This window comes from Cercospora beticola, chromosome 4, assembly GCF_033473495.1.
Source record: "Cercospora beticola chromosome 4, complete sequence".
NCBI lineage: Eukaryota > Fungi > Ascomycota > Dothideomycetes > Mycosphaerellales > Mycosphaerellaceae > Cercospora > Cercospora beticola.
The window spans coordinates 2,863,793-2,880,645 of NC_088938.1; the positions used below are offsets into that span (position 1 = coordinate 2,863,793).

Genomic DNA, 16,853 nt, shown 5'->3' on the forward strand with positions numbered 1-16,853 from the left:
GTTAGAAACAATGGCATTGTACAGATACTTCTAGAGCCATTTCATATGTCAATGGATGACGACCAAGCAGCAGTGCGCTTCCTCTTTGCTCCCATCTATCTGACACTTTTGCGCGTCGTGATTGGCTGCGGCCTTGGCTCCGTGACTTCAGAACTTCAATTCGTGCATGTGAACTTTTTATCAAATGTCCAACCACTACAACTCGACACGATGCAATGATATTCACGAATCCAAGGCTCTCAAATACTCTCTTTTCTGACCAGCCAAAATGAGGAACCTCCGCAACATCTCGCACTCAATTTTCCACTTTCCCGCCTCTGACTCCGAATCTCCACTCACAGCAACAGCCTGGGACGGCCCTTCAAATCTCATCTGCGCCTTTGGACCGACGCCCACAAACCCAGCGATAACTCTCAAGCGCTACAATAAGACCCAAAATACTCCCTCATCCGATGGCGCCCTCATCGCATCCTGGGACGCTCCTTCCCCAAACCCAGATCTTCCATACGACAAAATCTTGAACATCCACAGCCACCCGGACCAAGGCACCATCTCTCTCATCCTCGCCGGTGGAGACATCATCGTCGTCCGCGAAGACCCTCAAGATGGCCAAGACCTTATTGAAATCGTCGGATCCGTGGACGTGGGAATTTCTGCCGCGGAATGGTCGCCGGATGAAGAACTGCTCGTCATCGTCACGAAAGCCCAAACGATTCTGTTCATGAATCGGGATTATGAGAGTACGACTGATGGATCTGCGATTGAATTGCGTCCAGAAGATGTTTTGCATAGTGCGAATCTGCATGTGGATGTTGGGTGGGGAAAGAAGGAAACGCAGTTTTTGGGTCCTGGTGCGAGGGCGAAGGGTCTGAAGGATCCGACTGTGAAGGATGTGGTTGATCGTGGTGTTTTGAGTCAGTATGACGATGGCGAGAGTGTTGGAGTCAGCTGGAGAGGCGATGGCGAATTTGTTGCTGTGAATTCGGTCGTGGAAGTGGATGGGCGAGAGGACGGGGAGAAGTTGAGGCGGAGACTTGTGCGAGTCTACTCGAGAGAAGGCGTGCTTGACTCTGCTTCTGAGCCTGTCGATGGCTTGGAGAGTGCTGTCGCTTGGAAGCCCAGTGGGCAGATTATTGCTGGTGTGCAGAGACGAGAAACAGAAGAGCGAATCGATGTTGTATTCTTCGAGAGGAACGGTCTACGACACGGCGAATTCGAATTGAGGCTATCCAAGGACGAATGCGATACCTTTGGGCAAAAGATCGACCTGCAGTGGAATTCAGACTCTAGCGTCCTGGCTGTGAGTATGAAGGACAGAGTACAGCTATGGACGATGGGCAACTACCACTACTACCTCAAGCAGGATATCTCGATAACGCCATCGGGAGACGATAAAGTGAAAACGAACTGGCATTCCGAAAAGCCCTTGCAGCTGGCGTCTCATACTGGTCAGGATCTTAGATGGCTCAATTACTCTTTCGAGGTGTCCAGAGGAAGTGTCAAGCCACCTTTTGATTACGGGGTCGTGGCTGTGATTGACGGGAAGAGACTGAAGGTCACGCCGCTGCGGACTGCCAACGTTCCTCCACCAATGGCGTTTGACGAGATTGACCTGCCCGATAACGCGATAGATGTGGCTGTTGACCCGAGCGGCATGCGGATAGGAGTGCTGCACTCGAATAAGATCTCAGTACTGAACTGCAATTATAGTCAGAAGCCGGCTAGGAAAGCCAAGATACTAGAGTCTCTGCACTTGGATCTGCCACCTGGCACATCAGGACAACAGCTCTGCTTCGATGCGGATGACGGAATAGTTGTGGCCTCCTCGACACCAGCCGAAGAAGGCACGCGAATCAGCACTGTCTCGGACTTTGGTACATCCGATATGCGGATCGAGACGGAGGTGGTCTCGTTGTTCAGACCTACTAATCACGATCGGATACTGTTCGAGGATAGCAAGGGAGCTGTTCATGACTTTCAGACGAAAGAGATTGTCGGGACGCTCCCAAATGCCTGCCCGCAGGTGGAGGTGTGGCACGGCGACGACGGCGACATCCTTTTCGGTCTCACAGCGGGCGGGCTGCTGCACATCCAGAGCGACCTGCAGAAGTTGAGAATCACCGGGTGCACCTCATTTGCTGTAACTCATACGCATCTTGTGTACACGACCAGCAACCATCTGCTGAAGTTTGTGCATTTGCAAAACGACAGTGAGCTCGAAGTGCCGCCTGATGAGCCTGAGAAAGATGAAAGATGCAGAAACATTGAGAGAGGTGCGAAGTTGGTCACAGTCATGCCTGGTGCATACTCCCTCGTTCTGCAGATGCCACGAGGCAATCTCGAAACGATTTACCCACGAGCCTTGGTGCTAGCGGGTATTCGGCATGAGATCAGCAAGAGAGAGTACAAGAAGGCGTTTCTCATCTGCCGGACACAGAGAGTGGATATGAACATCTTGCACGATTATGCGCCTGAGCAGTTCATGAATGATGTTGAGCTCTTCATCAAGCAAGTGAAGAAAGTCGAATACATCGATCTTTTCCTCAGCTCGCTGTCCGAAGAGGATGTCAGCCAGACGATCTACAAGGAGACTTTGAAGTCGCAGGGCTCTTCATCAGGCATGAATGGGCTAACAAACGGCAATATCACGCAATCGACAGGATCGACAACGTCGAAGGTCAACAAGGTATGCGATGCTTTCCTCAAAGCACTTTCAAATCAAGAACAGACGTATCTGCAGTCGATCATCACAGCGCATGTCTGCAAAGATCCTCCAGATCTTCCTGCTGGTCTCGCGCTTGTCTCGACGCTTCGAAAGGAGGGCAGACAAGATCAGCTAGAGCAAGCTGTAGATCACATCTGCTTTCTGGCGGATGCGAACAGGCTCTACGACACGGCACTGGGTATCTACGATTTGGAGGTTACACTACTTGTGGCACAGCAATCGCAGAAAGACCCTCGGGAGTACCTACCCTATTTGCAGTCGCTGAAGGACATGGAGCCTCTTCGTCAGCGATTCGCCATCGACAATGATCTCAAGCGTCACGTCAAAGCTCTAGGCCACCTACATGCTCTTGAGGCCTTCGATGAAGTCAAAGCTTACGCTGCAAAGCATGAGCTATACAGTCAAGCGATTGAGCTTTACCGCTACGATAATGCGAGACTGACGGAGCTGACGCGGATATATGCCGACTTCTTGCTCTCGCGCAATCGCTACAAGGAAGCTGGTATCGCCTTCGAGTATATCGGCAACTACTCTGCTGCCTTTGAAGCATATCGCAGCGTGGGTTCCCTGTGGCGAGAATGTCTTTCATGCACGGCCGATATGCCTGAGGAGCAGGTCCTCGCCGCAGCACGCGATCTTGCAGAAGGCTGCGAGGAGTCCAAAGACTACACTTCAGCTGCAACAATCCACCTCGAATACCTCAATGATCTCAACGAGGCCTGCAGACTCCTATGCAAAGCATATGCTTTCGCAGAGGCTATTCGCCTCGTAACCCAACGCAAACAACTCGACCTGCTCAAATCCGTCATCGATCCTGGTCTTATCGAGACCTCCGCAACCACAACTGAGCTCCTCGCCGAGATGAAGACTCAGCTTCAACACCAACTCCCTCGCCTCCGTGATCTCCGACAGAAGAAACAAGAAGACCCGATGGCTTTCCTCGACGGCTCTGGCGCAGCAGCGAATGTGGATATCCCGGATGACATTTCCCTCGCACCTACAGATGCCACTACGAGCGCTGGTACGTTCATGACTCGGTATACTGGTAATAAGAGTAATCTGCTCGGGTCCGTTGCAACGGATGCGACACGAAAGACATCAAAGAATCGACGAAAAGAGGAGAGGAAGCGCGCGAGAGGAAAGAAGGGTACGGTGTATGAGGAAGAGTATCTGGTGAATTCGATCGAGAGATTGATTGAGAGGCTGAACGAGACGGGCTCCGATGTCAGTCGACTTGTGGAGGGGTTGATGAGGAGGTGTATGCGGGAACGAGCTGTTGCTGTGGAGTCAGCATTCGCAGATGTGGAGGCGGCGTGTAGGAGCTGCTTGGATGAAGTCTTTGTTGTCGAGGACGGTGCTCAGCAGCAGGCTCAGCCTCTGCAGGAGCAAGAGCAGCCCGGGCAGTCCGGCCTGGGCCCGGAGATGCATCGTCCGTGGGGTGGCGAGGGTGTCTTGTTCGAGGCGTTGACTGCGAAGAGGAAGGAGAAGCCTGTCATCAAGAGTTTTGAGAAGTTGGGACTGCTGGAGAGGTAGTGTTAAAATGCGACTATAGCACGAATAACAACGTGGCGATTTGTGCTCCATCAACTGCAACGGCTGGCCTGCAGATAAGAGGAATCATATTGAGGGTCAAAATCGCCCGGGCGAAATGGAAGACGCTCAACAGGTTTCGATGATACAGCGCACACATACATACACAGATACATTCATGGATACAAAAACATCTGGCGGCTTTGCATCCATTCTTTGTCGCCGGAAACACTTGCAGCAAAGACAAGACCCGAATTCGGTAGCAACATCACAGCTTCGCCTTGCCTTCCTTCTCCTCCGCCTTGACCCTCTCCTTCAACACTCTCCTCAAGATCTTTCCGCTCGGACTCTTCGGCACTTCTTCAATGAATCGGATGCCACCTCTCAGCTTCTTGTGATGCGCAACCTTCTTACCCAGCCACTCAATAATCTCCTCTGCATCTTTGGCTGCTTTGTCCGTGGGTTTGCCCGTCTTCGGGTCGCCCGCGTCTTTTCCGAGTTTGTTGTGCACGATGTATGCGCGAGGAACTTCGGTGTGCTGGGATTTGTCGTCGACACCGATGACGGCGACATCGTCGACAAGAGGGTGGTCCAAGAGTTTGCCTTCGAGCTCGGCGGGGGCGACCTACATTTTACATCTGATCAGTACATGCTCGGACGCCAAATCAAGGAGAAGAGGAAGGGCGAATTTACCTGGAAACCCTTATACTTGATCAATTCCTTCACACGATCTGTGATGTAGAAATTGTGCTTGTCGTCCTGGAAGCCGACATCTCCCGTCTTGAACCATCGATGGCCGTCAACGACCTCAATGCAATCCTTCGTCGCGGCATTGTTCTTCCAGTAACCTTGGAAAATGTTTGGACCTGCCATCCAAAGCTCTCCAGTCTCTCCCGGACCCAATTCCTTTCCTTCAGCACTTACATACCGCGCCAGCATATTCGGAGCGATCTTGCCTACAGATCCGATAGATGACTGCCACTCCTCCCAAGGCTGGCAATGTGACATTGGGCTGGATTCAGAGAGACCATATGCTTGGTTGATCTTGATATTGTACTTTGAGTTCACCGTCTCCACGAGCTCGCTGGTCAATGGAGCCGCACCCGAAGTCATCATTCGGAGACTGCTGAGGTCGTAATTCTTGACTGTGTCATCTCGTGCAAGTCGCACAATGACTGGTGGTGCGACGTAAATGTAAGTGATCTTGTGCTTTTGGATAGATTCGAGGAAGATTTTGAGGTCGAAGCCTGGCATTACCACAAGCTCGATGCCGCGGTGAAGAGGTTGGTGGACGAGGGCTGTGAGACCGTACTAGTGTGAAAGACCAAGGTTAGTCGCTTTCTCCCATTCAACAAATCTGCTGACTTACAATATGGAAGAATGGCAACACTGCTAGAATTTTGTCTTGGCCACTTTTGTAGTATGTGCCTGCCATGGCGTGGACCTGATTCAGATTGGCGACGATATTCCGGTGCGTGAGCATGACGCCCTTGGGAAGACCAGTTGTGCCAGAAGAGTACACAAGAAACGCCAAGTCCTTGCTGGGATCCTTGACCTTTCGTCGCTTGTAGCGCTGCGCTCCCGAAGTCTTGCGGATGTTGGTCCAGTGCTTGACACGGTGTGTGTCATCCTTCTCCTCGCCGAGGATGATTACACGATCTTGGTCAATGCCCGCTTCCTTCGCGGCCTTCAATGCGGTGGGTAGAAATGCCTTGGTAGTAACGATAGCCTTGCTCTCGGAGTTCTTGAGCTGGAAGGCGAGTTCATCTGCAGAGTAGCCAGGGTTTGCAGGAGACACGATGCCTCCAGCAAAGAAGACACCGAGAATAATTGGTCCGACATCAATGTCGTTTGGTGCGTAGATATTGAGAGTATCGCCACGTTGCCAGTCCCAAAGGTTGCAGAGGCCTTCTCCGAATGCTGTAGCCGCAGCCTTGACGTCCGCGAACGTGTATAACCTGTTGGTGTTTAGGGCAGATCGATATATCACTACTTCACGTTAGCATGTGATCTCGAGCTGTTCCACTCGGCACATACCTTGGTCATCTCCAAAGTCCCGATCTTTGCGATCAAACATAAGTCCCCAGATGTCTACATCTGGGACCGTGACATCAGCGTATGAGGACTTGGTCGGCATCTTGATGGATTCCTCTCGGGTGGTCCTGCAGCGCTCCGTATGTGGTACAACCCGTCGACAAACTAGCTATGCAATAGCAATGATGAAAAGGACATGTCAGCACTGCGGCTCTCCCCACCTCTGTGAGGTGCCAACGATATTCGGCCATAGCGCGTAAAGATGAGTGATGGGCCTCGGTTAGCGAGTAATCGAATAGGAAAGCATGCATCATAGCCGCCAAGATCGGCGTTTCCTTTTTCCGGATTCGGGCCAGCAGTGAGCATCGTCACTTCTTCTCTCCTTTATGTACTTCTGTAGTCTTTCTTCGACAGTCAGACTAGATTTTGTAAGGGCCAAGAGATGGAGAACAGCTACAAGCATAATGCTGTCCGCATTTTTGACTCTTGTCTCGACGTCACCTAGCATCCCAACCAACATGTCGGATCGCGCTTCCAATTGCCTCGACGACCAAGCGGGATATGGTACTGCACCTCGAGGCACATCTTCGGCATCTGCATCAAACATGCGGCCCTAACTTCGACCAATCTCCAACAAGAACTGAACGCGGAGGACTCAGAAAACAAGACCAGTTTCCCCATGGTGAACTCAGTAGCACAGGCCACCGTTGCCGAACATCTTCCTTGATAGGCACGGAGCATGAAGTCGAAACTTTTGCACGCATGCGGGATGCCGATGAAGAATCTTTACGCGCCCACCGTGCCCTGAGAGGGTTACACAACCCACACTTCTCCATCAATTGCCCCATACCGACCAGGGTTCGCCATGTGGGCGAACGTGGGCACGCCGATGATGCGGGTGAACACGCGATAGACATAAAAGTACAGGTAGGAGTGCTATCCCGGTTTTCTGGCTCTTGCACGCTCGACAGTATTGAACATCATGCCTTTGTCTGGCCGCCTTCTCAATTGGGCCATTACGGCCGTGGCCGGTTCTGGTTTCCTTCTATTCGGTTATGATCAAGGTAGGACGATGGGATTTGGCTGAGATGCGCGTCCACTGACGCATTGAAGGTGTTATGTCTGGCCTGTTGACAGGCGTTGCATTCACCAAACAATTCCCAGAAATTGACACCACGGATACCGGCACCGGATCGTCCTCCCTCCAAGGCACAGTCGTAGCCATTTACGAAATTGGTTGCTTCTTCGGCAGTATCTTCTGTCTCTTGTTTGGAGAAAAGCTTGGACGAAGAAACTGCATATGGCTTGGGTGCTTTGTTCTAAGCATTGGTGCTGCTCTCCAGGCCGCTTCTTATGGCATCCCACAAATGATCGTCGGTCGCATCGTGGCTGGGCTTGGGAATGGTATCAACACGAGTACAATTCGTAGGTTCACGGGGGTTCAATGGCAAAGAACAATATTGACCACTTCCAGCTGTGTGGCACTCCGAACTCATGAAAGCAGAGAAGCGAGGCAAGGGACTGTCCATTGAGCTTGCAATCAACATCTTTGGCGTGGCCACTGCTTACTGGGTCGATTACGGGATGAGCTTTGTTGCGAATGAATCACAGTTCCGATTCCCCTTGGCTCTTCAGATCTTATTTGCTCTGGTCACAGCTGCGGGACTCTTCGCGTGCCCTGAATCACCAAGATGGTCAGTTATGATCCCTCGTCAGCTAAATCATATTGCTTACGTTGCCCAGGCTCATTGCGCACGACCGCTTCGAAGAGGCTCGCGATGTCCTCTCACGCCTCCGTCTTTCCTCCGAGAATCAAGATACCGTGAATCACGAAATGGCGGATATCAAACATGCTGTCGATGAAGAACGTGCTGCAGCAGCTGGCAATGGCTTTCGAGCTTTGACCAAAGACGGCGGGCAGCGCTTCAGGTACCGCACTCTGTTGGGTATTGGAGGGCAATTCATGCAGCAACTCAGCGGCATCAGTAAGACATACTTGACACATTCTCATTTGCGTAATGCTTACAGCAATACAGATCTCATCACCTACTACGCCCCTGTCATTTTCCAGCAATCGGTCGGATTATCTCATTCACTCTCGCTGCTCCTCGCTGGCTTCAACGGGATTGCATACTTCTTCTCCTCACTCCCTCCGATTTGGGTCCTCGATAGACTCGGCCGCCGAAAACTCATGCTCTTCGCCTGTGCTGGACAAGCATGCTGCATGGCAATCCTTGCCGGAACAGTCTGGGATGGCTCTACTTCCTCTGGCATTGTTGCAACGATCATGCTCTTCTTGTTCAACTTCTTCTTTGCTGTCGGTCTGCTTGCTATTCCATGGCTGCTGCCGGCAGAGTACGCACCGCTGGCCATTCGTACGAAAGCTGCCAGTTTGGCCAGTGCTAGCAATTGGATCTTTACGTTCCTGGTCGTCGAGATCACGCCTGTCAGTATCAAGAGCATCGGGTACAAGACTTACAGTGAGCAAAATTAATCATAAGCTGTTCACGAACGACATCACTAACAATTCATAGTTTACTTTGCCATCTTCAACGCATGCTTCTTGCCGTTGATCTACTTCTTCTACCCAGAGACACGCAACTTGTCGCTCGAACAAATCGATCGTTTATTCACTGGGCCCAAGGTTGTTCTTCACATCAAGGATGCTATTGGAGGAGCCGATATCGTTGCGCCTGATACTGCTGCAAACGGTGACACCAAGGAGATTGTTGTGGATCGTTTGGACAGGGTTGATTGAGCGGCAATTTGCGTGTAGTTTGCAAGTTGCATGAAGGTCTTTTTACATGAAAGGATTCTATCCTTCCAACATTGTTCCTTGGGAACACAATTCCCGTTGTCAGACTCGTTTCCTCAACATTGTCAGCAAGGTGCTTTCTCTTTTGCCGCTCAGCGCGAAAGGTAACCACCTTCCACAGGAAGCGTATGCTGATCACGAAGTCAGCACAGATCTCATCAGCCCAAAATTTTTCCACTCACCCCAGTCACCCACTGAGCATCCTCACTAGCCAAGAAAACAGCAGCCTTCGCAAGATCCTCAGGCTGGCCCAAACCTCGGAAAGGATGCTTCTCTACCAACTTGGCCTTTGCAACAGGATCAGCCCACAAAGGCCCCGTCATCGACGACTGTGTATACCCAGGTGCCAGCCCATTGACATGAATTCGATGTGGGGCACAATCTATCGCCGCCGCTCTTGTGAAATTCAGCACAGCGCCTTTACTCGCACAATAAGCCGCAGTATGCTCTGCAGCAACATAGCCGAGAATCGAAGAAGTATTGATGATCCATCCCCGATCACCACTAGAATGAGGTTCCTGCTTCAACATCTGTTGCACAGCATACTTCGTCCCAAAGAACACACCCGTTGAGTTCACGTCTTGTGTCCCCTGCCAGATATCGGTCTCGATCTCCCACACAGGACGGAAATTCTTTGCTTCGAGGGATACGCCAGCATTATTGACCATAATGTCAAGTCTGCCGAATTGTTTGACTGCAGATTGGATCAAACTTTCGACGGACTCTGCTTTGGTTACGTCGACAGGGCTGAAAATTGCCCGACCTCCGAGGGCTTTTACTTGTTCTACTGTCGTGCCATTTTCTTCGCTGCTGCCTTTGTAGCGAGTGGTTTCTCGGATATCAGCACATACGATTTTGGCGCCTTCTTTTGTGTATGCGAGGGCTGTTGCTCGGCCTATTCCTGATGCTCCGCCGGTGATCTGTTGGCTGCTCTTAGCGAAAAATCAGGGTGAGACTGACCGACTTACTATGGCGACCTTGCCAGCAAGACGTCCAATTGAGGCCATTTCTCTCTACGATGCAATGTTCAAGAACTGGTGAAGTGAGTTGTCTGCTGATGTTGGTTATGTAGCAGAAGCTGGAAGTACTGAAAAGGTAATCCGGCAATGGACTATTACCGAAATAGGACTTGCAATGCAGGAGCGATGCTGCATCGTGAGAAACTATCGCGAGGCCGTGGAGCGGATCTAGAAGCTCTAGCTCACACAATTCGCTGTCATGTTCGAGTTCAAGCGGGGTATGGAAGGTAAAGCGATGTTGAGTCTGATGGTAGTGCTTCAATATGCTCCTGCCTCATTTTTGCATACAAGGAAAGTGCTGTGAAGACGGAGAAATTTGACCAGTCCAGAGTAGCATGGTAGACATTGTCTGAATGGTTGCCGTTGATTGAAATAGAGCACTTCAGTTGAATCGTTCGACGACATTGTTTGGAATGCGTGAAGCACCTTCTGCTTCGACTGGGCCCATTTTCGCACCCTGTGCCACGAGACGTGGCGCCGGAAATCGTCTCGCGGCTAATTATAGGGTCGCTTTCAACGACGCGAACATGCTTGATACAGTCGGGTATGACCGCCTGATGATATGGAACGATCGTTGCAGGCTCTCAAGGTCGCATAGAGGCGTTGTAGAAGTCGTTGCTGCATGGTAGCAAAGGTTGTGGAGTAAAAGTGCCAAGTCTTCACTTGGCGCACGGACCACGCACATCCAGAAATTTCCGATAAATCCCCACCCATTACCCAATCGAAGAGATTGCAATCTTTCCAGGCTAGTTTCGTGCTGTCTGAGCTCTGCTGAAGCATCATGTACAACAGTTTCTGCTCTAACAACATCCAATCACACGGTGAGATGGCCGAGCGGTCTGTGAGTATTCACCTCCAACTTCTTCACCTACAAACATTCGCTGACAATCGCCAAGAAGGCGCTAGCTTAAGGAAATCATTCAGTTGGTTTCAATCCGCTAGTCCGAAAGGGCGTGGGTTCGAATCGTAAGCTCTACCAAAGAGGTCAATTCCAAAACCACGAACTAACAAGACTAGCCACTCTCATCAACATTCAGATTGTCTTTTTTTGCATTTTTGTTGCGAGAGACGACTCATTTTGTTGTTCGGTAGCTTGCTGCTTGTGGGCAGGATGAGAAATGCCTTTCGCAAACTTTTGTAGACATCAATCACTTGAGAATTTTTATTATGTCAGATCGAACTGCGCCAAGCCTCCAGGTTTATTTCAGACTGCTAACAGACTCCGAGGTCTGCGGGCAGCAAGCTTCTCAGGACGCGCGGATGGTGTGCCTGTAATAACATATGTCTAGGGAGAGATTTGAGGAATAATTCCTTTTCGTGTTTATTTTGCAATCTTTACGGTGTCAGCAGCCACCGTTCGTTACAAGCTGGCGTGGTGATGAGCAATACGTTGATGCAGGTAGGCGCCATACCTAGTTGTCAGATATGGTCGGAAAAGAAAGCAAGAAGCAGATCATTGCCAGAAGGCGTCTCAATTTGCTCACGTGCAGTCTACCGTAGTCCACAGCACCAGAACGGCAGCGACTGTGCGTGTTTACCAGTTTTGATCCGTCGACAACCCTGAGATTCACCCAGTGATATTTGACCTATCTTCACGAGCTCATAAAATGGCTACCATCGTTGTGATGACCAAGCCAGAACCAGGTAGTGACCATCCTGCTCGAAACGCGACCGATATACACACACACTATGCCGAAGGCATCGAGAAGCCAATATCGTAAGCCAAAGTCGATTACACAAGTATGCATACTGCTTGTCTGGCGGTCGCATTTACCAGCGCCAGTGGTAGAGCAGGCAGTGCCCTGTAAGTTCCATGCCGTGAAATATTACCCCAACACTGAACGCCCATAACATGTACAAGTCATCCGCTGACCAGCAATGGTGTAATTTCGTGTTGTGGGAACATCGGGTGTTGCGGTGAACAGGAGGTGAAGTCGTCGCTCAAAGCACAGACACTTCATGAAGAGGAAAGAGCAACGACGGACTCAACACACCTCAACAGCGCTTCTGCATCAACCATGAACCCCAGTGACCAGTTCCAATCCAGATAGGACGTGCAGCGAGAACCGAACAAGAACGGGAAGACAATCAGCCAGCAGCGACACGGCTGAGCCACAGGGACTTAGTGAAGGCTCGGCGGCTTCTTCTCTCGCAGCAGGTCAACTCGACTCAAGTCGGTAATGCGTCCAGCGATTCGAGAACTCGCCCGGAATCGATTGCGGGAATGCCAATACATTCCAAGGGCCAGGCACCTGTCAAAACATCAGCGACACCAAGAAGTGCCCACACCTGCGCACCCGCCTTCCTTGAACCTCGAAACGACAAAGAATGACCTCAAGACCAGCTCATTACAATCATCTCAATATTCTTCTACTGATTACCAGTTCCTCTACGTCCGGAAATATTCACAAGAGAATGTGAGGGATCCCTCCCCTTCTTCATCGTCGTTTCAACTTTTCTCCTTCTACTGTGTCGCAGCCGTTTCGATCTATCGACACCTCTCAAAATGCAATCTCGTCTCATCAATATGTTCCCATCCGATCTATTTCCAAGCAGCTCGCCTGTCCATGCAGCCTTCCGATGATGTCAATTCCGTTCTCCCATCATTACGCTCAAATTGCAGCAAAACAAAATCAGAAAATCCAAGGATGGATCTGTCGTCTCTTTCTCGCGGACCGATCAGGACTTCATTCCTAGAAATTGCTCGCCGTGTTCACACTCCCAGGGTTCACAACACCCGGGTTGTTGTGCGGCTGCTGATATCTCTCCAACCCCGTCCCACTGGCAAGCTGTGGCGAACTCTTCCTCACACTGTCATTCTGGGAATCGACGCCGCCGCCATAAAATGGATCCATTGCGGCTTCTTTCTGTGCTTTCTTTTTGCCCCAGATTCTCCAGGCCACAAGCGCAACGCCGCCAACCAGTATCGCTCCTCCAATACCACCGACGACTCCTCCAATGATCTTTTGCGAGCTGGACGATAATCCGCCACCTCCGCCACCGGAACCGCCGTCTTGAATTGAAGGTGCGATTGTGGACGTCGCAAAGCCGGTGGTGCTCGCAATTACACGCTGAGTTGTGCCAGTGGTAGTAAAAGCTGAGCCATCTGATGTGAAGACGGATGTGTAGGTCGAAAGTTCGGTTCGAGATGTTACGAGTGGTGCGGTGACTACGGTGGCGCTGGAGAGGGTTGAGCGATTAATCGTCGTGCTGCCCAAGTCGACAACTTCGCTCGATGCTGTGGTTGGTACCACCGCGGTCGATGTTGCGATTCGCGAAGTCACGGTCGAGCCATCGGCGTTCGTGGTGGTGACATCGATCGAAGTCGGCACATTCGTTGTTGAGGGCGCTGCCTCTGTCGTCGGCGTCGTTTCTGCTGTCGGCGTGGTCTCGGGCTGCGTCGTGGGAGTCGTCTCTGCTGGAGCGGAGCTCGTCGTCTCCTCCGGCGGGGCGCTGCTCGTTGAGCTCGACATTTCTGATTCTGATGATGTTGTTTCGGCGGCGCTGGAAGTGACTCCTGTTCCGACGACCTGTCTCTTATTGGGAACAATACCGGCAGGAAGTTCTTCTGCTCCAATCTGGGCGAATCCAAGGAACAGTCCGAGCATGATGGATGCTGGGAAGGCCTGGTAGGGTTGTTGGGGTGTCATATGCCAAGCAATTCTGGTCTTCAACAGACTCTAGTCAGGAAGATCACGATTGGCCGCAAGCTCAAAATTACGAACGCCGACGGGTCTTCCGGGCGGAGCTGACGTAGGCTTCGGGCGGTGATCAAGTGTGATGAGTGATGGTCAAGCGAAGGTGAGTCTCGTGTTTCTTTCAAAACTACAAGATGAATTTCAAGCGAGTGAATGTGAAGTGGTTGTCTGTGGGTCGGTGATGAGAAGACGGAAAGGAATGGTCGTGGATGCATCAGCTCGTGAAGAGAAAACCCGCAGGGCGCCACCTTTGGGGCAGCATCTTGCTGGGTTGTTCGGGCTCGTACTTCCGCTCAGCATTCTATTTTAGACTTTTTGTCGCGTGCCGCGCCCGTGCCACGGGACTGGAGCGTCGCCCGGTGGGTCTTCAAGCACTTTGAGTACGAATCTGCTCTCCTGCTGACATCACAGAAACCTGCTTTGGATGCATCATCACAGCACTTCTCTCCATACACCAAAGAGCTTATACAGAATGCCTTCTGATGATAATGAGAGAGACACGAGCTGAGCGCGCTTGCAACGACCACCCAATGGGCTGCGCGAGACATGGGACAAAGCAGGGACCAGCAGTTGTCAAACGCGCAACGCGCAATCCTCCAGCAGGGATGCTTCACGACACGAGCTCAATCCAGATCTTTCTGGCAAATCCCCCATCACCACGACGCACCGTTTCAGGAGTAGCGAAAGCAGGATTCACACCCTCTCCTCTGGCACATCCAATCTTCTCAATTTTCCTGTGCACACTCTGCTAATTTCTGGCCTGTGGTTGTGGCAGTTGACCTACAAATTCGACCAAGCTCGTGTTTCCATGGCGTCCATTCGAAACGCTGACCAAGCGCGCGGTGGGGCTTTGCGCGAGTACGACTCGTCTCGGCGAATATTGTAGAAACCCAAGCTCTGGGGGTGTAACAGCTCTGTGCACGAATCTCGCTCCAGTTCGGAGTACCGTAACGATTTGGTGCCCAGAAAATGCATAACGCGTTGGAGTGCCACCCAAGAATGTGTCATGCTGAACTGAGACGGGGGCGGTCAATGTGATGTTCGATTTCTTCACTTTGGTCCACCGGGCGCTTCAACACCCGAGCCGGGTCCACGCAACAGGCAGCATTATTATTCGGAGACAATTGTGACAATGACAGCCTCATCATCTTGCCACGCCGTTCTTCAGCCAAGACCGAACCACACCGCCCGGCTCGCCGGTGCTATCGACGACGCGTTGCGGGTCTTATGAAATTCTGAGCGGACATGTGAATCGCGGATTGTTGCTTTCAAATGCATCGGAGCCAAGTCTCCGAACATGTCGCCATTGATGATCGTAGTCACAGAATCGACTGCACTCACAGGGTCTTGCAACAGCTGGTCCAAATTATCACACTGTTCGTGTCACAAAAGCTACATGACCGTTTCAAAGGCTTCATCGCACAATTGTGCTACCTGGTCAATTTGATCTCAGAGCTGTCGCGGAGGAATTGCGTGGAATCGCTGGGTCTCGAATATTCCAGTCTCAAACGCGACGCAGCATGAATGTTGCTCAATCTGATGACGGCGAAACAAACCCGAGTTCCGCACGATCGCCGTGAACGACCAATGCTGATATGCTGCATTGGATACTCCCAAGGAAACTACATACTGTTAGCAGGTTCTGCTCTGGCTGAACATGGCCTATCGTGGTGAACACTTCTGTCGAACTTGGTCATTCTCATGGTCACCTGCTCGTTGATACCTGATCTGCTTTGCTCATATCTTCTATGGACGAGCCAGCTCCGACACTATGCGCTTCTTCCTCGGAAGCCAGAGTTGCACAGAAGACACTGAACAACGTTGCTGCACTCATACTTTAATCGAGCATCTGGTCGCCGTCGTGCATGTAGTAGAATATACCATTGCCATCGCGCATTCACAACAGAAGTCAATCCACTCACAAAAGCAGTGCCATGGCTGCAGATAAGTCCTTGACAATGACCAGAAATAGTCAACTCACAGCAATTCCATACTCAAACACATCGGCATCCGACAACAAGAAGACGCGAGCAACTAACATCCAAGATCTCAGAACAACACACAATCACAATGTGCTCTTCCGCAGACGTGGACGACTTCATCGCATGCACCAAACGAATCAACCTTGCAATCGAGCATGGACTCACGACAGATTCTGATCTTTCCACCTGCCTCGCCAAACTTCCCAGCCATATCCTCATCGATGTTATCGAACACTGCAAGGCCCATCTTTACGAAATTCTGGAAACCAACGCAAAACTTTACAGCAAACTGAACGATTCGCACCCTGGAACCGACCTGTCCGAATATGATCATTTACGGCCGGACGACACTGCACTCTCCAACATCTCCGCACTCTCTGGGGTGTCAGACCCTCAAAGTCTGAGGTCATACATTCTGATTCACCTCCTCCCCCTGATTCAGTCAGTCACAACACTGAATCGTTGCCTCTACCACTATTGTATACTTCGCACCACTCAGACGGCTCTACCCGATCATCCAACGACCTGAATCCAAGGCTGGCCTCTTTCGATTCCGTACTCAAAATCTAAAACCCTCCCTCGGCTTTTCTTTTCTACTACAAAATCCCCCAAGCACATCCTCCGCAACCTCAAAGTTGATGCTCTTGACAATTCCCATAAACAAAACAAACTGCCCGACAAACCTCTCATCAGAGCAGCACCACATCGTATGAGCAATGCGATATTCCCGAAAAAAGTCTGCAAAGGGGCCCCTATCGAAAAGAGCCAACACACAGCACGATCGCGAAAACTAGCACAATGCATCGAGAAGGTGTTCGCCCAAACCTGCAAATTACGGTTGGTTTGGAAGATCGAATGAAGAATGTTGGGAAATGCATTGAAGAATTTGATTTGGTCGTTCGATTGTTTCTGTGTAACCCGATAAGAACGACGAAAGCGCCCCCTTCCCGTCCACTTTCCTCCGATCCAGCAAAGCCATCGTGCCCCACACCAGTAACGACCCTTTCCACCATCTGTTCCGATAAGTGACCCGTTCAGGAAATTCTGTCT

General features: G+C 51.1%; 6 protein-coding genes across 6 annotated transcripts; 3 read left to right on the forward strand and 3 right to left on the reverse strand.

Annotated features, from left to right (window-relative positions):
- Positions 1 to 268: 268 nt before the first annotated feature.
- RHO25_006768 (uncharacterized protein) lies at positions 269 to 4,258 on the forward strand (the record flags this gene model as incomplete). The annotated part of the gene is made up of 1 exon (XM_023597568.2): positions 269 to 4,258. The coding sequence occupies one exon, from the start codon at positions 269 to 271 to the stop codon at positions 4,256 to 4,258; it is 3,990 nt and encodes a 1,329-aa protein (XP_023452840.1).
- A 265-nt stretch (positions 4,259 to 4,523) lies between these two features.
- RHO25_006769 (uncharacterized protein) lies at positions 4,524 to 6,392 on the reverse strand (the record flags this gene model as incomplete). The annotated part of the gene is made up of 4 exons (XM_023597569.2): positions 4,524 to 4,880; positions 4,949 to 5,566; positions 5,625 to 6,244; positions 6,293 to 6,392. 4 exons carry the CDS (start codon positions 6,390 to 6,392, stop codon positions 4,524 to 4,526), a joined length of 1,695 nt encoding a protein of 564 aa, XP_023451780.1.
- An 879-nt stretch (positions 6,393 to 7,271) lies between these two features.
- Positions 7,272 to 9,047, forward strand: RHO25_006770 (uncharacterized protein; the record flags this gene model as incomplete). The annotated part of the gene is made up of 5 exons (XM_023597570.1): positions 7,272 to 7,353; positions 7,403 to 7,714; positions 7,764 to 7,983; positions 8,033 to 8,769; positions 8,824 to 9,047. The coding sequence occupies 5 exons, from the start codon at positions 7,272 to 7,274 to the stop codon at positions 9,045 to 9,047; spliced, it is 1,575 nt and encodes a 524-aa protein (XP_023452838.1).
- Positions 9,048 to 9,196: 149 nt separating this feature from the next.
- On the reverse strand, positions 9,197 to 10,111 carry RHO25_006771 (uncharacterized protein; the record flags this gene model as incomplete). The annotated part of the gene is made up of 3 exons (XM_023597571.1): positions 9,197 to 9,235; positions 9,287 to 10,024; positions 10,073 to 10,111. The coding sequence occupies 3 exons, from the start codon at positions 10,109 to 10,111 to the stop codon at positions 9,197 to 9,199; spliced, it is 816 nt and encodes a 271-aa protein (XP_023452839.1).
- A 2,705-nt stretch (positions 10,112 to 12,816) lies between these two features.
- RHO25_006772 (uncharacterized protein) lies at positions 12,817 to 13,731 on the reverse strand (the record flags this gene model as incomplete). Its single annotated transcript, XM_023597572.2, has 1 exon — positions 12,817 to 13,731. The coding sequence occupies one exon, from the start codon at positions 13,729 to 13,731 to the stop codon at positions 12,817 to 12,819; it is 915 nt and encodes a 304-aa protein (XP_023453078.2).
- Positions 13,732 to 15,891: 2,160 nt separating this feature from the next.
- RHO25_006773 (uncharacterized protein) lies at positions 15,892 to 16,332 on the forward strand (the record flags this gene model as incomplete). The annotated part of the gene is made up of 1 exon (XM_065602841.1): positions 15,892 to 16,332. The coding sequence occupies one exon, from the start codon at positions 15,892 to 15,894 to the stop codon at positions 16,330 to 16,332; it is 441 nt and encodes a 146-aa protein (XP_065458913.1).
- Positions 16,333 to 16,853: the final 521 nt, after the last annotated feature.